Here is a 23259-nt window from a genome sequence, read left to right on the forward strand (position 1 = left end):
GAATAGAAAGGTAGGTGGGAGATGAACTGTGTACCTTAAAAAATAAAGTCATATTCAGACTCAGATTTTCATTCTCAAATATTCTTTCTTCATTAAAGAAAAAGAATTCTGAATATGACTTTCCTAATTATAATCCCTGAAGATTCTTTCTGCTTAACCTCACATTTGATTGGGTGAATGCTTCCTGGGTAGATTCTGAATGTAAAGGACAAACACAACCAGCCAAGACTAAGTTGCGCCATGTTTTCTGTCTTCCGGCTATGTCATCCATTCTCATAGAAGTCTTTCCAGAGTCATGCACAGTGGTTCCCAGTAGATCTGGGGTTCATCCCACTGATGCTGCCATCATACACTGAAAATAAAGCAGGAAACTTTCTAACTGGCCAAGTCCGGTGGCTCTTTTTATTAAAAAACAATCTTTAGAGGCTCATGCAACGTGAAACCCATGGAAACTTGATTCTGTACCTCCACGTCTGTTACTGGTATTGGGAAACAGTGACCTGCTCCCACCCCCAAAACCACAGGGGCTGCTCCAAATGTGGGTACCACTTGTCAGTAAAAACAGTCTTATCTCCCCCACTATACCTTCTCAGTAAGGCCACATGTTCAGAGATAGATGCATGCCCATCTTGTGAGAGGTTTTATGGCCTTAGCCACTGACCTCAAAGGCAAATGCCAGCTAGTATATAGAACAGATCTAGGAAAGCTCCTATCCCAACATATTTGCTCAACTAACAATTATTTGAGCCCTGTTATGGTCCAGGCGCTCTGCTAGGTGCTGTGGTTAAAAGGATGAGCAAGAAAATATGATTCTTGCTCTCCTGGAGCTTATCTGAGACTTTGACCAATCAGAACCATCCAAGGAGCCAGTAGCCGATGAACAGAAGCTGGATGACGGAGGAGCATCGTCCCCGTGAAATGCTCTTTTGGCAGGAACTCTGTTCAATAAAATAATAGAGGTATAAAACAATCATGAAGGCTACAAGCATTTTAGAGGGAATGCTCCTAAAAGCAAGTTGATAATTCACATTGTTAAATGTACCCATTAGAGTAGTTAGGGCAAAGGTAACAGTGGGGTGACTTGTGCATCTAAAAACCTGTGGGTCTAACGATGGACCCAGTAAAAGAGGGGTGTGGAAAGATTTGGGAGGCAGGGGAACTGCTGCTGCCACCCTGAGTTCCGATCCTTTCCATATCTGACAAAGTCCCTCTGGGGCATCTTATGCCTTAGCAAGCTCTGGAACTGGTAGAATCCTCCCAGTACTTATGTGTGTAACAGATGGAGGCTTAATGTGTTGGGGTCTACTCAAAGTGGAGGGCTAGCAACATATGCTAGCTGGGGCAACACCCTTGGGTGTGGCCAGGATGTGTCAACTTGATTGTTGTTATGGGAGGGTCCATCCCAGCAGCATATGTTCTAGGGCCAGGATGCATTATTTACCAGGGGTGTTCAGCAAAGAGGTGGGACTCACTTTGCACATCAAAGCTAGACTACCTCCCCTCTACAAGGCAAAATGAAGAACCATTTCTTTGCCTGGACTCATTCTCCCTCTATTGCACCTTCATCCCCAAAGGGTGTAGCTGACTTTTGCCTTCATCCTCTCTTCTCTTGGTGCCTTCTGTTCAGAAGCATCATTACCAAGTGGAAACAGGCAAATCTGATTTGATCTGAATAGAGGAAAGTGCTGTTCAGTGCCTGCATTTCTCTGTAAGAGCAGAGAACCACCTAGGATAGGAAGAATCAGGTCAAAGAAAGATTGGCTTACTTAAAAATGGCCAAAGGCCACCAAGCCCTGCAGTAGTGGATGGATAAAATGCAGAGGAGTGAGGGTGTTGGGGAGAGACACAAGGAAGAACCAGTGTAATTTGTGAGAAGTAGGCACTTATGGAATTGCTTACGTAAGAAGCTGTATAAGTCCTCTTCCAGGAAGGAAGGAAGGAGGAGAAAAAAACCAAAATAGTGGTGATAAAACCTGCATACTGGGTTATTGTGAGAATTCAATGAGAAGCTAAAGTTAAAGTAAACAAATGCTACAGTTAGGATTCTTTGGGTATAGGCAACAGAAACTGGTTCTTGCTGACTTCAGCAGAAAAGGAATTTTCTTTTGGGGAGGTTAGAGTATCTTACGGCATTCAGAGGAAAGCTGAAGATCCCGGAAAGGACAGAGATTAGCTAGAAGAGCAGCCCTAGGATCCAGCAGGCAGCAATTCAGTGAAAGTCCTTACAGGGTTTCACCATCAGGATCAGTCAATTCTCACCGTGAACTTAGTGTCCCTTCATTTAAGATTGAAAAGCTCTGGTTGGCCTAGTTTGGGCAGGGAACCATGGTTAAAGGTCCCAAGTCTACATCTGATTGGGGAGGGGTGGTTCCCCAAATTAAAAGTGAGGTGCTATTCTTTAGGTTGGACAGAGCCCATGCTCCAGATGAGGGGCGGCTTCTTAATTACGTGTACAAGCAGGGCTTATCTGCTGTCTTCTTCTCATACCTCTCCCCCCATCCTTTCCCCGGGCCAAGGTTTAGGTTTTTGCTTAATCTTATCACGAACGCCATTGTAGACAACCAGAGCACTGGGCCCTCACCATGGTCCTGATCTATGCATTTTTCTTTGCAAGTACTTTGAAGACATTGTCAAAAAAAAAAAAAAAAAAAAAAAAAGTTGTGTGTGTGTGTATGTTTGTGTGTGTGTCCAAAACATATCTAGCACCTAATTTTAAGAATCTGTACATTTAGATAACTGCAGTCTCTTTCTATAGCCAAATCCAGTGAGGAAAGATCAAAAATTAATTAATTTATAAACCCTAAACTCCCTTTCATTTGACATCATTTTAAAATTTAAATTTAAATATAAACTATTTTAATTTTTCCCAAAAAAATGAGGTGCTGTTGAAAGGAGGGTACATGCTGGACTGGTAAATACAGCCAATGTCTCCTGCTCTGAGGTTCTCAGTATTTATTTTTAAGACTTGGACTGAGGTTCCTTTTAGGCAACAAGCTACAAAAGGTGTGTGATCATTCCTCATGCCTGGTGTGATTATGGAGGTCTAATTGTGACTTGGGATGGTGGAGGTGCAGATACAGATCCCTCTGTGTGGTTTAGGTCCTGACGGTCTGCATAGGATGAGATGCACTGTCTTCGTGCAGAAAGCTCTGGTCTTGTCAGGACGTCCCAGTGTTCTCTGTTGGGGCTATCAGTAGCCTGTCCTCTGACCTTGGGGCTCTGTTTTACAGAGGTGCCTTTGCTGCGCTGTTGGGATCTATTTGCTTGGCTTCTGCCCCCATTTAGGGAAACAGCTAAACAGCCTGTCTCCTCCAGCATAGCTCTGTTGACAGCTGGATAAGATGATTACTTTATTCTCTTCCTCACTAGGAGGGAGAAGACATTTTCTTTCTTTGTAATTAACAAGGTACTAGATGTGGGCCCTGGGTAGACAATTATCTCCGAACCTCCTTGGTTTTGTTTTTGTTGTCGTTGTTGGCTTGCTTTTGTTTTTTCATCTGTTTTAACAGGAAATAGTTAAAACCAGGGTTTGGGATCATGAGCTCCGTACACGCTCACAATTGTTTTGTTTTCATTTTTGTCCTCTTTACATGTACTGTCCTCTCACAAACGAGACACGGTGGTAGATCGGAGGTAGCAGAATCAGCCAACGATCTGCAGGCTTGCAGTTAACTAACTAAAATTTCTTCTACACTTCCTACGACATAGGGTGTCCAAGCCAGGCACCCTTCGCCAACTGTTCCATTGGTCAATAGACAGTTCTTGAAAGCCCAGCAAGTTTTGGGGGTCCTGAGCTAGGCCTCAGGGTGGCATGGAAGGACGGGGCCCACACAGCCTGGAGTTAGCTTTTGTTTGCTGAAGATGATCACCCCACGTGGAAGGCAGTTCCTTTGGGACGGGCTCTTGGTACCAGCGGCAGTGGGAAGGCAGGGCTAGGATTAACCTTCTTCCTTTGGGCAGTGGGGTCATGAGCCTTAAGGGAAAACCTGGGTAACAGTTGCTCTAAAGGACATGCCCCAAATCAGGGGAAGCTGCCTGATGAAGCAGCCACAAAAAGCACTACCAGGTGAGACAGAATGTAAAGCCCAGAATCTTCTCGAATCTCAGCTTGCATGAGAGACAGAGTCTTGGAGAGAGAGTTATGTAGACCCTGAATGGTTTCAGTTCAACCTAGGAGGGACAGCGTGAACTTTGAGTACGGACCACTGTGTGATTTGGGTTGTGGGGTCTTTTGTCACCCCTGCCCTGCTTTCTATGTGATAAAATGCTGTCGAATTCCGTTGACAGGTCCTTCTTAAAATTCATTCCCATCAGATACAGTTTCCAGTAGTGGGAGGCGCTGGGAGTGAGAGGTAGGATGAGGAAAGCATGATTAGAAGCCTCAGCAGAGGGACAGAAAAGATTCTAGCATATGTATTTGATATAAATATTATAGTTTTACAGAGGCATCTAGATCAATATATGCCACATTTCATCTACCTCTTTGACAAAGTGAGTGCAATGTATTCAGGGAAAGCTGCATAGGATTTTCAATTTACTCTGTATGATTTATTGTGACAGGATAGCTATGGGTTTTTTAAGTTCTTTATACTTGTTCCAGTAAAGATGGATATAGTATCTTTAAAAATAAACAGCCCAGAGCTGTGCATTTTACATTGTCTTCCTAGAGTGAGGCTCAGCTAAAGAGAGATCTGAGACCTCCCTGCCCTCGTGGGACTTGATGCAGTCGGATTTACCTCAGTCCTCACTCTTTAGCTTTTTCTGGGGGGGGGGGGGGGAGGGGAGTAAACAGGGGACTGAATTAGGAAGCTATTGCAGATGTCTAGAGAAGATAGGATGGCATGGACTAGGGTGGGGGCAGAGAACTGGAACGCCGAGAGAGGATTCAGCAGCATCTGTGGGTGCAGCCCCGTCAGGCTGGGTCTCTTAATGTTCTAGTGACTGGCCCCGGGTCACACAGGACAACCCCCCACCCCACTCCCTGCCCCAGTCTCCTGATTCCTAGCCCAGGCTCCTTTCAGGAACACCAGCTGCTTCGGTTTAGAAGACATCAAACCGAGGGGGTAGGTCTGCCCATGCTCCGGCATTCACCTTGCACTGATCTCTGGACCTCTGTTTCCATATCAACATAATGCAGGCACTAGACTAAACATTCACCAAGGGCCTTCCTGAGACTAAGAAAAACGTGAGAACCTGGAAGGGAGCCTATCATTGTCACTTTTTCAAAGGCCACTGACTTTAAGAAACATTACCGGAGTCTTTTTAAAAGTGTGTAGATATTAGTTCTCATTGAGCTACACTCCACCTCAGTGGATCTCTGGATGCCTCATTTGCTGGAACCTTGGGAAGCTTTGTCTGGGAGACCCCACTCTGTCCTCTTATGCCTCCTGCCATAAGTCAGGTCCCCTAAGGGATCCATTCTGAAAGACACCGGTGGAATTGAGTTCTGAAACTGAAGTTCCAACTCACCTGGGGCATTCTGGCATTCCTGACCCATCTCCAAGAAGGGAGTAGACAGATTGAGGGTAATGTGCAGGATTTCCTTCTGGAAGTAGAGATGGTTAATAATGGGAGGGGCACACCAATGTGTACTTAGTGAAGACGTACCCATGAAATAAGCAACGGGCAGCTTTCTGGTGAAGCTGATAGAGTTCGTAATAGTCAAGCATTCTTCTTCTTCTGATTAAGTCACACTCAACCCCCTTGATGCCAAGCCTGCTGCATGACACACTAGTGTTACCCACTCCTAATCCAATCCATCCCGTGTCTCTGGCCCTTACCCAAACCAGGCATGCTTGCTTACACTGGATGAGTAACTCCTTCCCACAAAATGCCATCGGCTACTATTTTGGCATTTAAGATGGTTCCTCATGTATCTGAGTTGGATCTTTTAATCCAAGCCATTAAAATTAGTTTATCCCAAGAAAGAGTTGTTCACAGGACTTGAGAGAACTTTAAAAACCAGAGAGACCATCACATCAGAAATGGTTAATGATTTAGGTCTGTTGGCCATCTTCACAAACTGAGTGGCCAGGCCCTGTAGACATCCATCATTAAGATTGCTGGTAGTCTAAAGAAGTTCAAGTCCAGAGCCACAGATGGGAAGAGCGTTAGAGCCCTTCCTAGCTAACTTTCCTAAATATTGTCTGTTGTCAATGAATCGTTTAGCTTTTTGTTATCTTCTGGACCCTTGGACTGGACATGGCATAAAATGTCTAAAATGGACATTTATATCACCTTTCAGCCCTTTGTCTTGCCAAATCGGGTGGCTTCAGTTAAAAACTTGGTTTAGAGTTTGTTGTCACTCAGCCTTTGCTGTCTTGAGCTTGCTGGCCTGGCTGATTAGATGCAGCTAGAATCTAGTGATACCACAAAGTGGTGATGCTTTAAGTGAGGGCCTCTCTCCTGGCCCAGGGAGGACCCTCCAACGTCCCCTCCACCATGTGTCTGAGAGGACGTTTGGTTGGCCCAGCCCTGTCTGTCGTGAAGGAGCAGAAGCTGAAATACCCAAACCTCTGCTCTCTCCATTTCATCACCTTTGTCTTTGTGAGAGTTAGAGTCTGAGACCTGGATCATATGCTGGGCAAGTCACTTTACCTGCCGTGGGACGTCAGGCACATGACTTAAGGAAACTGAGGTTCAGAGAGGTTATTTGAAAAGATACAGATAGTAGCAACACAGGGTTGTTTGAGGATCAGGTGAGAGAGACTCCAGGAGCCATAGAGCACTTTATATCTGTTACATCCTGATTTACAGATATCACATGAATCCTACCATTTAATCATTCTTAAAATGGCCCAGACTCTATACTAGGCCCTTTACATGTATTATCTATTTAAATAAATCCTCAAGATAACCTCATGAATCAGGTACTAGCTCCAGCCCCTCAGAGACTCTGACATTATAGTTGTAAAATGCAGAATTGGTACCTTGCCCAAGACTATTTGGTTATTTAGTGTCTGAGCTGAGCTACCACAGGGCTATCAAAGTATGACTCTCACATGGTAGATTTGTAGGTGTCAAGGAACCCGACAGAGAGAATTTTAGATGAAGATCTTTTTGGTATTCCTCAAATCCTGCACCGTGAACAACCATCACTCTGCTTCCAAGGAGGGCACGCCCTGCTCTCAATCTTAGAGTATTTTCAGTTATATTTTCAGTCACTGAAGATGTGAGAAATTCTGCTTCTCTTCTCCCAGCAATAACAGCCTTCTTCAAACTACTGCCCCTGGAATTTTCAAAAGTCCTGAAAATATTTCTGGAAAATAACATTTCCCCTTTCACCGTCCATCCCTTGCACTCCTGCAGGGCCCCTAGTGCTCCCTCAGATATGGGCTGGTGGGAGCAGATCTTCTAATGCAGATGCTGATTTAGAGAGGCAGCTTCTCTCCATCCATCTATTCTAACTGCATTCAAACATTTTCAATATGTGGGCTCCTTGATAGCTTCCACTGTATGGAAAACAAAATGGAGGGAAATGATTATTGGCACAAAAGGAGGAAGCCGTAAATCTTCAAATCAGATAGAGGACAGATTGGAACAATATGGGTGCTCCAAGGTTGCCATGATCGTGTACTTAATAACTCTTCTTGGGCAAAAAGGCAATCTGCTTTCAATCAATCTCGCTTTTTCTGAGCAAAAATACCAATTATGTTGAAGGAAGATTTTTTTTTTTCTTCCTTTTTGATAGAGACTGCTCTCCACCTCAGAAATCATGCTGTAGCTTAAAGATATATATTTTCAATTGTCTGGAATGGTATTGGACAGCTAGCACCAAATTAGAAAAGTCAATCCTTTTTTTCTCCCCTCTCCTGCCAACATTTGTCTACTTCTTAAGAGAGGTGAAAGCTAATTAAAGGCTTAAGGGATAATATTGATTGCATTGGAATATATTTTATATGTACCCAGCACATTTTCAACAAAGAGAACCCTGTCTCTTTTCTAAGGCTGAATAAATCAGCTGGCTGAATCTTTGATTCCAGGGTAAGAGGGAGGACTCATCTCCTTCCCCTCTGCTTCCCACACATCTGTCCTGGAGATGAATGAGCTCAGAAGAGGAAAAGGGAATGCTGGCAGATGCTCATTCAGTTCTTTGCGTACAGGATAGGAAGGATGAATGTTCTGGCATTTCCCTGGACCTATCATTGATTTGAGTCTAGCTCTGAATGATAACCAGTCTTATGCTGGTATAGAACGTTGAGCTTTGCAATGCCTGGTGCAGGAGGCTGGATGGGTAGTAATAACCTCTCAGCTCCCTCTTCAATTGAATGGGGATAAGTAGCTTGCCCAGAATCACACACATCCTTGGTGGCAGAGCAGGGAATGAAACCTGGCTTACTTTCGGGAAGAGTTCCAATCACATATCTGTTCCGCAGAGGTGCCCATACATTGGATTCATGCTGGCCTTGTTCTCAGTGATGGAAGTTTGTAAGCAGAAAGCATTAGAATCGCCCCCAAACAGCCCCACTGTCATTTGTGGAGAGGTCAGATATCAGGAGGGAGATACTGTATCTCAACCACTTTCTGAACATACTTGGCAAGTTCAAAATCAGAAGTCGTATTCAGAACGTGCATATTCACTTGCAGCCTGTTTTGTCCATATAAATGCACGTTTGCCACAAGAAACAGTTTAAGATATGACCTGATGAAAATGTATATAGTCCAGTTGTTCAACTTAACATCGTGTATTCTGACATACTGTGTGTTTCAGAAGGGAGTTAGTCATACGGGTTTGGGGGCATAAAATTTGGATCAGTCGCCAAGGGACCTCCCTTAACCTAGCAGGTACTGGCTTGAGAACAAAGTGATTATATTAAAACGTCTCTTCTGAGGGAGCCCGTTGACATTCCACGCCCCCCCCCCTCCAAGGGCCTCCACTTGCCCGATCGCTAAGTGCAGCACCGTAACAATAACACTCCATAATGGTGATATTATTAACTGCATCGTGCATATTATTGATTTACTCTTTGTTCTGCATCATTATCCTTTCACCAATGAGTTTACTGCATTATTCTCACATACTTAGTCAAGCACCAAATTACACCGAAAAGGGCAGGCTCTTGTAATGGCGTCTAATGGAACATCGCATAAGCAATCATCGCCGCCTTCTCTTAGGAGCCCCCTCCAGCCAATGAGCTTTTCTGCCTTATTGGAATGTGCACAGAGCAATTATGAAGTGCAAGGGGCCTGGCCATTCTAAATTTCCCCACAAAATTACCGTGCTTCATGTTCACCACCTGCCCATGCCTCAGAGCCCAGCCAGGGAGTCAGCCTCTGTCACTGCCAGCCTGAGGGGCACAGGGATCTGGGCTGAGCCTTTTGCTACAGTCTCTTTACTAGAAGCCAGCAGATTTTATCTCCACGGTCAGTCACGGGCCTAACTCTTGCACCAAAGAGCTTCCTCCTGGCTAAGCATCATAGGTAACAAGTATAAGTGGCCATAGTATAGCCCAGTGTCAAAGTCAGATTGGTCCAGGAGCCCAAAGATGTTGGGCAGACTGTTCTTCCTTCCAGGAGCCCTGGAAGATGGGCTCATCTCCTCAGGGGGCGTTACCATCTCCAGAAACAGAAGTCCAAACCACCCCGAAACAAAGGCAGACAATTCCATCTTCCTCATCCCTTCCTAGCTTTTCTCCCCATCCTGAGGTAAATTCCTTTGTTTCTCATGGAAATCCCAGGCACCCTAAGGAAGCAGCTGTCTGGGGATACACAGCCTGCCTGCGGCACGATCTCAGATTCCATAGGTGTCCCATCCCCATTTAGCGCTGAGTAATGCTCACTTACTGTAAAGCGTTACATGCCCCCGTTGTCGGAGGAGTTATGGCGGAAAAGTGCAAAATTTCCTTTTTACTGCTTACGGCCAGCAGAGCCCATAATGTGTCAAGCCGCACATTAGCAACCCTGACAAAAGTCCGCTTTCTTACACACAAAATCATCATTTCAACAAGATTTGTTATCTCATTACCTGATAAGCTCTATGTCATAAACCAAGACTCATTCGGTAAATCTCCCGGGAGGACGCTTTGTGGGCAGAAAGGGAGAGATATGAATCTGCAAGGGACTTGATAATGCAGCGTTTAAGCGCAAGCATAATGTCACTTACTGTTAAATGCGTAAAACCACTTGGCCGAACGGCTGGGCTTTTAATAGGATTTTGTGCAGCATCAGGTGAGAAGCCATATGCTCTTCTGTCAGGGAGTCTCTGGGCACCTTCCAGCCCCGCTGCTTTGCCTCGCTGCCCTCTGGGGTGGGGGCTGGGCTTTACTGAGCCTCCCTGGGGGACACGAATGCATCCCCGCAGCTGCGCGCTTCCTCTGTCCGGCCGCGGGTGGGTGCCGGGGGCATCGCTGGGCTGGCCTCATCTAACTGGCCTCTCCCATCCAGGCACATTGTGGTCTGTGGACACATCACGCTGGAGAGCGTTTCCAACTTCCTGAAGGACTTTCTGCACAAGGACCGGGATGATGTCAACGTGGAGATTGTCTTTCTTCACAAGTAAGAGGCCCCTGCTGTTTCTAGACCCTCCACCCAACCAGGCACCTCGAGGGGGACTCCTCAAGTGTCTGTAGGAGGGGTGATGTGAGGGCGGCACTCGGGGGGCAGGGCAGAGGTGAATCAGCCACGATCCCTGCTGGGCTCATTGGAGAGAGGACCTTCTGGGACCGATGGAAAGGAAGCAACGCACTCGTTCAGCGAATAAGAGGAGTATCTGTCTCTGTGGAAGCGATTCTGGCAAATAACGGTGGGGTTCATTATGGGTGGGTCAAACACGTCATTACTGTCCCCTCAGCTGTCTGGATCTATGCGATCCAGGTGTGTCCACGGTGTCTGGTGTGGATGATTAGCTGTATGGTGTAGATTCTTTATGAGTGCAGGACTGACATAGTGACCAAGCAAGACAGAGACATAAGAGGAAGCAGGGTACAGGGTAATAGCAACAGTAACAACAACAGCTGTCGTTCCTAGGAACCTTCAGTGTAGGACACAGTGCTGGTCACCACGGCCTCTCCTGAAATCAACAGAGGGAGTAAGAGTACATGCTTGACTCAGAGTACAATCTGAATCCTGACTCAACCAAGTACTGAACAAGTTAACCTTCCTGGGCGTCAGTTTCCACATCCATAAGATGGGTAGATCACAATGGTTTCTTGGGCTATTTTGAGAATGAAAAGAAGTAATCCATTGCAAGTATACAGAGCAGAATCAGGCACACAGTAAGTGCTCAATAAATGTTAGCTGTTATCATGAGAGAGAAAATACATTCGGCTACCCAATGTACTTAGGAGGTAGGTCTTATCAAGTTTGTTTTACAGGTGAGGAAAGCAAGTTCTTTGCCTGATCCCCTTTTAGGTAAAAGGTAGTCCACCACAGGGATGGAGAGTTGGGGGATACAGGCATGTTGACGTGGGTGGCACCCTCTTCTTCTTTTATGGAGATGGGGCTATCATGGGGGCCAGTCTTAGCCCCATGTTGCCAAAGGACAAAGCTCACATGTTGGTGTTGGCTCCATGTGGGGTTGAACACCCAGGACTCAGTCCTGCTCTGAGATCCCACTGAGGTTGACTTTCCTATAGCTATCCGGTGCATCTCCTTCCTTTCGGCATTTGTGAATATGAAACTGACCATGTTTCAGCACCAGCATTTTTCTTCTTAGCACTGACTTATCCAAGTTCTGAAAAGACCAGCCAGGCCATGGGCACAGGAGCAGAACCCACAGATCCAATTAACTGCTTAGCCACCGATGGCCAGCTGTGGGACCCGTCCTCTGCTGAGCATTTGGAAGGTTCAAGACAAGTACAGTGTATAGGTTCTGCCCTCATCTTGGTTGGGCATTTCAAGATGAGCACATGGGCAACAACTGGAGCACAACATGGATCCTCTAGTAACGGACTGATGTCAGTTTAATCAAGTGGCAGAATCACACGGGGCATCTGTATCGGGGAGAGATCACCACTCCTTGTATTTCCAGGGCTGGCAGGCTTCCTGAAGGAGGACTGACTTGTCATGGATCTGGAAGACTGGTTGGATTTGCACAGGCAGCTGCTTTTCTCTCACCCACTCCTTTAGTCTGAATCAACAAGCTGGCTGTTACTGCTTCAATTGCTAGGATTCACCTTTGTGTCCCCAGCATCTATCAGTGTCAGCCTTGTCGTCCATGGCCCAGTTAATTAACCTCTCAAAGCTTTGGGTTAATAACATACCTTCCTGTAGAGTTGTTTTGAGGTTTAAATGAGTTAATACTTGTCAAGTGCTTAGGATGGTGCCTGCCACATTGTAAATGCTCAAGAACATTAGTGGTTATTATCATTACTGAGTACTACATAAGTGGTAGGCAAGGGTTGATTACCTGAGTCCTTGGCACCTAGTAGGTTCTAAGTGTCATCTCCCAGTGCCTAGTACAGTACCTAACAGAGAGTAGGTATTTTTCATCTCTGCAGAAATAATAAATGAATGAACAGGTCAACCAATGTTTTAATCCTTGCCCTGCAACGGGAAAGATGGCTGTGTAGCTCAGCACCAAGAATGATGAATAGTGTACACGTGCTGAATCAAGACCGATACTGAGAGTGGATTAGCTCTGTGTATGGCTGCTCAGAGGTGACGTTTTTTTGATCCAGGCCCTGGGGAGTGAAAAGTCCATGAGGTGGAGAAGCAGGGAAAAGGCTTTTGATGGAAGGAACAGCAGGAGGCTCTGCCAGGAAGACTTTTGGCTAAGCCCTGATGTCACAGCCTCAGTTTCTCCATTCATAAAATAGGGATTCCATTTGTCATGAAGTTGAAGACATTTTGCCCCATAGGCCTCAGACTCTGTAATGGTTATGAACCTGTTCATTTTAACGTCGTACTGGTTTTGGTTTTCAGTTGGGCTGGGGTTTTACTTCTCTTGTGTGTGAGCCTCTTATTTATGGCCAGAAAGGGGGCTGCTTTGAAGGTGAAAACCTTTTTCCCATGTCCCTCTCTGTGGAAATTGGAGGGAAGGAAGGTCATGGAGACTGAGTACCTGAGTCTGTTATATTAATGGCTGTTTTTTCTCTCCCTGCCCAGCATTTCCCCTAACCTGGAGCTTGAAGCTCTGTTCAAACGACATTTTACTCAGGTGGAATTTTACCAGGGTTCAGTCCTCAATCCACACGATCTTGCGAGAGTCAAGGTAAGAAGGAAGAAGTGACTTCTGCTTTTACTCCGTCTGGGGGGTGTGACTCTGTGGTGAAGGGACATGCGTCCCAGGGTGGCCAAGAGTCACCTCCATACCCCTAATGAGATAAATCAGATACTACCAACCTTGGTATCACCCTTGCACTGGTCCCAGGACTTTGTTCTGCTGGCACATGGTGGACCACCTGTAAGCATTCCACATGTGGACTTGTTGTACATAACATGCTAGACATCGCTGGTTGCCTCAATATCAGCACTGCTAAAGGAAGTAGACCAGTTGTATGGACTCAATATATAACATAACAATCAAGTAATTCCCATTTTGAATACTTAAATTGGACTCAGTGTAGCTCTGAAATCTGTTATTTACATCAGGAAGGAACATTAAGGATACACTATAAAATAAAGTTTACCCAAGCCCCTAACACATTTTGAGCTTCCTTTTTTTCCTCACCAAGGACTAAAGGTGCAAAACTAAACACTCAGGTATCTGATAGCACTTGGTAATGGGCTAATCTCTCTTTCTAGAACCTACTAAGTTAGAATCTTCTTATAAAGCACACCTAAGGCTTATAAGGGAAAGGGATACAGCAAAATGGCATCTGCTCCTTTACTCATTTCACATAGAGTTTGTAAGCACGTTCAATATTTGCACGCCAGTGGAGATAGATTAATATTTTGAATCCACTGACACCTAAATGCTTACTGTGGTCACCACATCATGCAGTAAATAATGTAATTGCCAAACATGAATAAGCCAAAAGGATTTGGGTAAATTCTTTACTTTATGAAAGAAAGAAAGCTAGAGACAATTTGTGACATACCATGGAGGAAACCATGGCCTCCCACCAAATGCAAGAATGGTCTGTTGTAAGTACAGCATCCCAAGTAGGACAGACCTGAGCCAGAATGAGAATTCTTATGCTTACCGAGTCCCGTTAATCTTAATATTATCCAGACCTGATCCAAGTTATGTCTAATGTGGAATCTTATGGGAACTTGGGGAAAATAGTTACTGTCTGTGGACCTGATTTAGATGCAAGCAATTCTTTGCACCACTCCTCATCCCCTCAAAGGAATAAGTCTCTGTTAGCACATGTTTAGATAAGTCAGTAGGTTGTATTTCGAGGTCATCTGTAACACATCATTTCATACACGTAGATTTGTTTTCTTTTGAATATCTGAATGCTAATTGAATACTAAACAGTACTGAGCTGTTATCTGAGTTAGGGCTCTCATTTCCTCTTATTCCACGGTGAAGATGTGAAAAAAAGGTTAGGTGAAGGACTTTGGAGTCTAAATTTCTGAATCCCCAATGACTCCATTCACTCGGTAGCCTGAGAGAAGAGGTTTAGCCCACCTAACGCCATTTCCTGACTGGAAAAGTTAGGATGATGGTGCAGATGGTGGGGAAAGGAGGTGGAGAGGGGACCGAAAGGCTTAATTAATTGTTATCTCAAGAAATCCAGAAGGCTTACATGTAAAAGGCTATGCAGAATGAGAAGTGTAGTCACCAAGGTACACACTGTCCCCTCCAACAGCAACAAGATGAAATGTTTATACCATAACAAGAACTTGCAACCTACACTTTTGACAAAAACTATAATCTCTCAGAATTACTGTTTTTTTTTCTTTCCTTGCAAAGCACCAGGTTCCCCCAGAGCTGTCGACAGAGAGAGACTGCAACCAAGCATGGCTATTTATATGTTTGTGTTCTGTGATTTTCCTTTTGGTGTCTCAGATAGAGTCAGCAGATGCGTGCCTAATCCTTGCCAATAAGTACTGCGCAGACCCCGATGCTGAAGATGCCTCCAACATCATGAGGTAACCGTGGGGAGGCGGGAAGGCTCTGGGCTGGGTGCTCTGCGGCCACTCGCTATCCTGTTGGGTCCCCTGCAGAGCACTGTCTCTGTGGGACCTTCTTTCCTCATTAGCCACCCTACAACTAGCCATCTGCATAGGCCTAGGGCAGGGTGGGGAACTGAGGCTGTGGTGGGTGCAGAGGGCAATGACACAAGGCCTCATTAACTGAAAGCTCGTCCTTAAAAGATAGGAGCTCTGGGGCTCACAACCAGTCCTGGGGTGGAGGACTAGCAAAGGAAAGATAGATTTCATTGGGAGTAGGCCTGAGCTAAGGTACCACGTTCCCTGAGGGGTAGTGGGCCTGAGAGATCTGAACTGTAAATGATTTTGTTCCCGGGAGACAGTTTAGAATAGCTGGAGATGTTCTTGGTTGTCATAGTTACGGGACAGTGCTGCTCATGTCTGGTGGGTAGAGGCGGGGGTTACTGCTCAGCATCCTACAGTACACAGGACTGCCCCCCACAGCAGAGAATTAGCCGGCCCCAAGTGTCAATAGTGCCAAGGTTGAGGAGCCCCAGGTTAGAGCTTTCCAAGTGTGTCTATAGCACACATAGATGAGTATCTCCCACAAAGAGGGGTTTGTTAACCAATCAGCTTGTTTCAACCAGTTTCCCCAAATGAAATAGTTTTTTGTTTTTGGTTTAATTATTGTATTTATTTATTTTTGACTGCGTTGGGTCTTCATTGCTGCGCGCGGGCTTTCTCTAGTTGCGGCGAGCAGAGGCTACTCTTCATTGCGGCGTGCGGGCTTCTCATTGCGGTGACTTCTCTTGTTGGGGAGCACGGGCTCTAGGCGCGTGGGCTTCAGTAGTCGTGGCGCGCGGGCTCAGTAGTTGTGGCTCGCGGGCTCTAGAGCACAGGCTCAGTAGTTGTGGCGCACAGGCTCAGTTGCTCCGCGGCATGTGGGATCTTCCCGGACCAGGGCTCGAACCCATGTCCCCTGCCTTGGCAGGCGGATTCCCAACCACTGTGCCACCAGGGAAGTACCCTGAAATAGTTTTCTTCACTGAATGCCTCCTCAGTGCTTTGAATACTAATATGAATTTCTAAGATAATGTTCTATAGAGAGTTTCTCAAACCTATTTGACTACAGGCCCCCTCCCCCTACTTTTTTTTTTTAACAGAACATCTCCTGGCAGGGCTGGGGGAGGTGGCGGTCACTCTTTGGCAAACACTGCCCAGTGCCTTTCTCATAAACACGCAGGGCCCATCTAAGGCCATTCTCTAGCCAACTCCTGCTCCTTATTCTTTTCTCATTTCAGAAGAAAACTGTTCCATTTTTGTTCTTTCCATAGACCCATGTTCCAGACATCTTGGGACTATGAAATGACTAGAAAGTTAAGATATTCTGCTCCACATAGTTAAAACCCTTTTGGATTCTTGTCTCTTGCAGCATAAATTGCAGGAGGAGGGGGTAATAAAGAGAACCTTCTGGAGAGGAGATGAACCAAGAGAAAATATTTCACTCCCACTAGATTCCCAGGAAATCTTGCCTAATTGTGAACAGCCATCCTTTGGGTCTAGACCAAGATTCCCCTCTCCCTACAGCTTGGTTTACTGTGTCCTGGGAATTTACCTGAGACGGAGGGTAGGGAAGTTGCCTTTGCACCATTACGATGCTTGCATCTCCTTTGCTTTGCTCTTCCTCAGTGGCCCCAGGTGACACGAGCTTTCCCGTCAGTGAGGGGACAGAATTCCTCTGAAGCACAACCTCCGCTCAGCATCTGGTCCTTGCGTCTGGCAAGCGACATCTGGCACTGTGTTCTCTTTCTCCTCACTTTTCTCCAGCAGTATGCTTAGTGCAGTCGTCGTAAGAGAGTTGATGCATGAACTCTTGTAAGCACTGGGCTTGCCAGGCTGCAGGGAGATGGTGGAATGGGGACCTGCTTCCACACCTGAGCCTGTCCCCTAACTAGTCACAGCCCCAGCTGAGGGTGCATCAGCTGGCCCTTTCCTTGAACTAGGATTTGGATCCTTCACGTTTTTTTGTGTCATTTGAAGGGACAAAAATGTAGGTTTTCGGGAACATTATTTTCAAGATTTCAAATGGAAAACCAAAAGAAGATGAAGCTTAATGTTTTACCCCACAGAGAAATTTAGGGCTGGCACTGCCTTTTTTTTTTAAGTGAATAATTGAAATGATAATAGCTTTGAAGTGGGCATTTCTCTTAATCACAATATTTTACTTCAGCCCTGACTACAATAGGGTTAATATGAAGACATACAGGGTACCTGGGTGATTGGCATGATGCCAAGGCATAAAAATGACTGAAAAAAGGTAGTAGCAGAAATGTGATTCAGCCATTCATTAACGGAATCAGAACTAAGGCCCAGGGAGCAAAAGGAAATGGGAAGCTCAGGGTTAAAAGAAAGGGATCTGTCTTTCCCTTATTTGTATAATCCTCCTTTCCCCTTAGTTTAATGAGACCAATCTGCCCGTTTTGAAATTAAAATGTCAAAGATCCATTTGAAATGAGCTAATGCAGAAAACTGGCTGATGCTGTGAACTGAATTCCGAGGGCTGACAGAGGCTCAAAGTCCTTGAATTATAAGCATGGGCCAACAGGACACTTTTTCAAAAATAAAATGAAATCCTTCAAGTGCAAAAGCCCAAAAGGGTGAATTTGTGCAGGGAGAGGCTTCTGCGCGATCCATTTCCTAAATTCGCAAGTGGTAGCTTTTCAGACAAAGCTGCTCCCCAGCTACCTCCTCTCCGTCTTTGCACGAAAAGGGATGAAGCATAGGGCATTTCCTGGTGCGAAGTTTGTGGGGTGGTCATGATCAGTGCACTCGCATTTCCGATTAGGCTTAGGAGGTGGGCCTTTCTGTGGAATCGCAGTCTTTAGCCTTCCTTGTCACAGAAGGAAATGTACAATGTCATCTCTGACAGAGTGGGCAATGACAAAAACCATAACTTGCACGTGGAGAGAGCTTTTAATGATTTCAAAGCATTTTCACATCTGGTTTTTCATGTGCAGCTCATACCAAGCCTGTGAAATACATAAAGCAGGTACCGTTGCCCCCAGTGTCCAGATGAGGAAACAGTCGCAGAGAGTCCAGGGATTTCCTGAAGGTCGCTCAGTTTGTTAGTGTAACAGCTGGGACTGGAATGCAGGTGTTTCTGTTCCTCTGCTCCGGACCCCTCCCCTTGCAGCACAGCACGTGTTGTGCGGAGCGGGAGGGAGGGTTGGAGTAGTAGGGGCTGGCAGTAGTTAATACTAAGTGGGAACTGAGAGCAGTTTGGGGGAGTTTTCCACCAGCCCATGACCTCCCCAAGGCCTTGACGCTTATCTGTAACCAGCATCAAAGTCATTGTTTAGATGCTGTGAGCTATCACAGGCTGAGTCATGGACCCCATCCTAAGAGCCCTGCTCAGAAATCATTTTTGTGACAGTGGCCATGTGTGCGTGACAATTAGAATCATTTGTCAGGCTGCTTGTATGATTTGTCACGTTGTCTCATGTTGTTAACTTGGAGAATTGGCCTCAGAGCAAATCGTTTCTGGGCTCCTCCCTAGGGTATGTGAGATGGCAAACCTCTGTTGGCCCCATGAGTTGAGCTTGTTTTATTTAGATGCCTATGTGGGCAATAAGCCCCTGACCCCTGCTCCAGAACCCCCATGCCCGGTACACACATGCCATCACCAAGACACCATGGGGACCTCTCTCTTCTTTTATGCCTAGGACATGGTCGGTGGCCTTTCTGTGATTTCCTTTTCACACGACCACGGGGTATGGCAGTGGAAACACAGTGTAACTTGGCCCAGTGGCTGCAACCCCTCTGAAGGTCCGGGCTGCTGGCCCTACATTCACTCCATTTGGATGTAATCAAATTAATCTTCCCACCAGACTCCAAGGGTGAGGCACACCCTGGGCTCAGCTTTTGTTCTTTTCTTTTTCAGAGTCATCTCCATAAAGAACTACCACCCGAAGATAAGAATAATCACTCAGATGCTGCAGTATCATAACAAGGTAGGGCAGTGAGAGCCTGTCCCAGGCTCAGAGATGCACACGGGGGTCCAGGCTCTTCCCCCTTCCCAGACAGCCACACACGCATGTGCATTCATGCATGAGCACACACACACTAACGCAATCCAAAGGCCTGGGTAAAGAGGCGTGGTGGGTAAAAACCTCCCTGGGACGTTTCTTCAGTCCAAACACCTCGTTTGCAGTTGGTCACTGGAGGGAAACTCCTTCACGTCTTGACTCATTTATTCAGGAATCATCTGTTGGTTCCCTAGGTTCAGAAATATTGATGTGTCCTTAGATCCCATTCCAACAACTTCGAATTCTTACGTGCCGCACTCATTTCTTCCATCGGTATTTATTGAATACTACTATGTGGTCAACACTAGGCCTCACCCACACCCCCCAGCCCCGGTGGGCATAGTGAAGCCCTGTTCTGTGCCTTCAGGGATTTTGCAGTCAAAGTGTGGAGTGTCCCAGGCAAGTGAGAGCACTTTTCTATCTGAGACCAGGTGAACTTGGCGGGACAGACCACGCGCTGGGTGGAGAACGTGGAAAACCGCATCCTCAAATTCAAGATGAGAATTTGCACCGTTGAATTTAGGAAAATAGTTGGCTCTCCAGAGATTAAGCATAAAGGAATTTTCCTAGTGTTACAGTTTACAGGGAGATCAGCAAGAAAACAAACGTGGGAGTCTGTGCTGCTTCCCTTGTGATTACTTCTCCGTAAACCAGAGTCCTGTCTCTCATTCAAAGGCAATGTTCCTTTGCTCGGCCATCAGGAGACTCCCAGGAAAACAGCTTTGGGGGAGGGAAGGTGGCACCTCTCTGTGTTTGATATGGAACCAGTTATGAGAGACCAGAGGCTGCTCAGTACCTGCCACCAGGTGTCCTGTCTGGACAGAATCACTCCCTGCTGGGTTGTGAGTGAGCGTGTGTCCCATCTTATGGGCCATATTCCCTACGAAATAGGCAGTCAGGTGACCCAGAGGGGACTCCCTTCTGCCAAATGCGCCGGTGCCATGCCATTATTTCTTAATTGCTGGCAAGCGCTGCCCCATTTCGCTGTGTGGAAGCCCATCGGAGGCGTCGTTGACTGTGGAGCCTGCTGTCGGTTTCTGGGCTGCCACTCGGGCTGCCGCCCACCGCCCACTGCTGCCCAGCCCTCCCAGGTGGCTCCGCTGCAGGCTGTGCCATGCTCCAGCCAGCGGGTTGGGTGGTGGGCGCCCAAGGTCACAGTGTCCTGTTTGTCTCTGGAAAACCCAGGACACTGAAGAGAGAAAGTGAGGGTATTGGTAACTCACCGGCATCAATCTGGAGAAGTTCTTTGGACAGCAGCCCCTGTAGGTGGAGGTGAATTTTAGGAGCAAGGCTGTGGCTGGTGACAGCTCCCGAGGCAAGGAACTCTCCCTCTTTCCTTTGTGATTTGAAATTTCATTTAGTGTGGGAGTGCTTTAAGCTGTTGTTTAGATTTGGGGCTGAATTTAGATTGAATAGGAAAATTAATGATGTATGTTTAGAAAGGGATGTCAGTTCCTTTTTTTCTCCTTCCAATGAGTGCTAATGCAGCATCTTCAAGGAATTAAGGAGGATTTCAGCTCTGTGATTCTTGTCAAACTCAGAAGTAGTTCCATGGACCTAGGATCCAGATGGCACTGGTCAGTATTCACACGATCACAGCAAGCTGATCATAGCAAGCTGAACATCTTTCACAAACCTCTGCCTTATCATTATTCAAAAACAGTGATGAAGACATCAACCGACCCATGATTATTTGCTTAAAACGCATTTTGTTTAGAACCACCCCGATCTATTTGGGTTTCAGAGTTAGGAAAAGTCGCTTATGAGACTTTGTCCTTATAAGATGTGTGAGAGTGAAAGGGACATAGTGACTTTGTTACAGGGCTCTTTATCATTTCATTTTTCTCTTGCAGAGAAAGAACAGGAAGTCCACTGGTCATTATTTGTCATCTCATTCCTTGAGAACTGCAAATAGACATTCTTCACCTTGCTTTACAATTTTGCTGTTTTTTTTTTTTTTTTAACATTTTTATTGGAGTATAATTGCTTTACAATGGTGTGTTACTTTCTGCTTTATAACAAAGTGAATCAGTTATACATATACATATATCCCCATATCTCTTGCCTCTTGCATCTCCCTCCCTCCCACCCTCCCTATCCCACCCTTCTAGCTGGTCACAAAGCACCGAGCTGATCTCCCTGTGCTATGCAGCTGCTTCCCACTAGCTATCTATTTTACATTTGGTAGTGTATATATGTCCATGCCACTCTCTCACTTCGTCTCAGCTTACCCTTCCCCTTCCCCGTATCCTCACGTCCATTCTCTAGTAGGTCTGCGTCTTTATTCCCGTCTTGCTCCTAGGTTCTTCATGACCTTTTTTTTTAGATTCCATATATATGTGTTAGCATATGGTATTTGTTTTTTCTCTTTCTGACTTACTTAACTTCACTCTGTATGACAGACTCTAGGTCCATCCACCTCACTACAAATAACTCAATTTCATTTCTTTTTATGGCTGAGTAATATTCCATTGTATATATGTGCCACATCTTCTTTATCCATTCATCTGTCGATGGACACTTAGGTTGCTTCCATGTCCTGGCTGTTGTAAATAGAGCTGCAGTGAACATTGTGGTACATGACTGTTTTTGAATTACGGTCTTCTCAGGGTGTATGCCCAGTAGTGGGATTGCTGGGTCATATGGTAGTTCTATTTTTAGTTTTTAAAGGAACCTCCATACTGTTCTCCATAGTGGCTGTATCAATTTACATTCCCACCAACAGTGCAAGAGGGTTCCCTTTTCTCCACACCCTCTCCAGCATTTATTGTTTGCAGATTTTTTCATGATGGCCATTCTGACCGGTGTGAGATGATATTGCATTGTAGTTTTGATTTAATTTTGCTGTTTTTTAAGATCTTCCTGTCTACCCTTACGATATTATTTTTCTTCCTCTCTTGGCACTTTCTCTGTACCCATGACTAGATGCCCAGAGATCTCCATCCATTAAAACTTGCTTTCAGGAAAGAACCTGGTACATGCATGTACACTTATATACTGTCAGCATATTCCAAAGGATAGTTAATTCCATAACTGGATATCAGATTTAAAAGATAAAGAATTTCAATCCCCCGTGACCTAATGATGGTGCTATTCTAGGACCTAGAGGGATGTAGGGAAGCTGTCTTCTTTCTCTCCATATAAAACTCCTTCTGAGTTTGTCATCATAATAATCTCAGACATTTGTGTCATATTTTATGGTTTTGAAAGAGCTTTGACATCCATTATTCCATTTAGTCCTCATTTGACCATCTGTGCATTTTAGTATCCCAGGGTGACTGCAGACCGTGGGTCTAAGCTCTGTCTCAGACAGAGCGTCTCTGGTGGGTACAACTCATGGTCACTTGGCAGCCAGTGAGCTAAGAGACAGAACTGCCAACTGCCACCTTCTCATTCAGTAGAGCCACAGGCTGTTGAGCCAAACTGTGGTTCCTCTGAGTAGGACTTATAGAAGGATGGAGGTTCTCCAAAGTGGATCTGCTTACCCCCATTAGAATTCAGGGAGAGAAACACTCAGCCTCACCATCTCCCAGCATGGAAAGGAGACAGCACAGGGCATTGTCTGATTTGAGTGCAGATGGCTTAAAACTCTTGAAGGAAAGAATGCTTTGGGACATCTTGGAAAAGTTCACTCTTGATGACTTAGCTGTTAGTGGACTTCTAAAATGTTCCCAGCAGACTCTACAGAAAGAGGTTTTGGTCTCTGACCTGAAGCCAAGTCCCAGTGGCCAAATGGAGATGCAAGTTCTTTGAGCTTTCTCACTGTAAACCCTTACACTTGAGCAGAAGTGTTGAAGTGTTTTCTCTGAGATGACCTTCTTTCTTCCTCATTGCAGCTTCCCTAAATTTGCATGTGTAGTGAGAGGTGGCACTGGGGCTGGAATTCATCTCTCGTGGTTTCTGGGACAGCCTGTTTTCACATTCCTTTCACCTCAAACAGAGGGAAGCCCCAGTCCTGTTCGTCCTGCCTTAGCAAGGCTGGTTCTCCAGATGAGAGAGGATTTGCCTCTAGACTGCTATGTAGTAACGCTGGCATCTTCCACTGGACACTGGACCCAAAGTTCCCTCCAATGAAAAAGGACAGAGTTGCCAGAAACGAACAAGTTGAGTTCCTGGGTCAGTCACCCGTCTTTGTTTGGTGCACACAGACCTTCCAGCCTTTGGCATGTCCCTTGTGGCTCCCTGCCCCACGATT

At 45.8% G+C, this 23259-nt stretch overlaps 2 protein-coding genes across 11 annotated transcripts in view; one reads left to right on the forward strand and one right to left on the reverse strand.

Moving 5' to 3' along the window:
- KCNMA1 (potassium calcium-activated channel subfamily M alpha 1) overlaps positions 1–23259 on the forward strand; it is a 786057-nt gene that overhangs the window by 553700 nt on the left and 209098 nt on the right. For all 10 annotated transcript variants that reach the window (XM_059899168.1, XM_059899169.1, XM_059899170.1 and 7 more), the window contains 4 exons: positions 10384–10494; positions 13045–13150; positions 14897–14979; positions 18920–18989. In XM_059899168.1, the coding sequence (XP_059755151.1) occupies positions 10384–10494; positions 13045–13150; positions 14897–14979; positions 18920–18989 (370 nt within the window). The remainder of the gene's footprint in view (positions 1–10383; positions 10495–13044; positions 13151–14896; positions 14980–18919; positions 18990–23259) is intronic.
- The window catches only part of LRMDA (leucine rich melanocyte differentiation associated), a 1782822-nt gene that overhangs the window by 53853 nt on the left and 1705710 nt on the right, over positions 1–23259 (reverse strand). The window lies entirely within an intron of this gene.

This window comes from Balaenoptera ricei, chromosome 16 (genome assembly GCF_028023285.1).
Source record: "Balaenoptera ricei isolate mBalRic1 chromosome 16, mBalRic1.hap2, whole genome shotgun sequence".
Taxonomy (NCBI): Eukaryota; Metazoa; Chordata; class Mammalia; order Artiodactyla; family Balaenopteridae; genus Balaenoptera; species Balaenoptera ricei.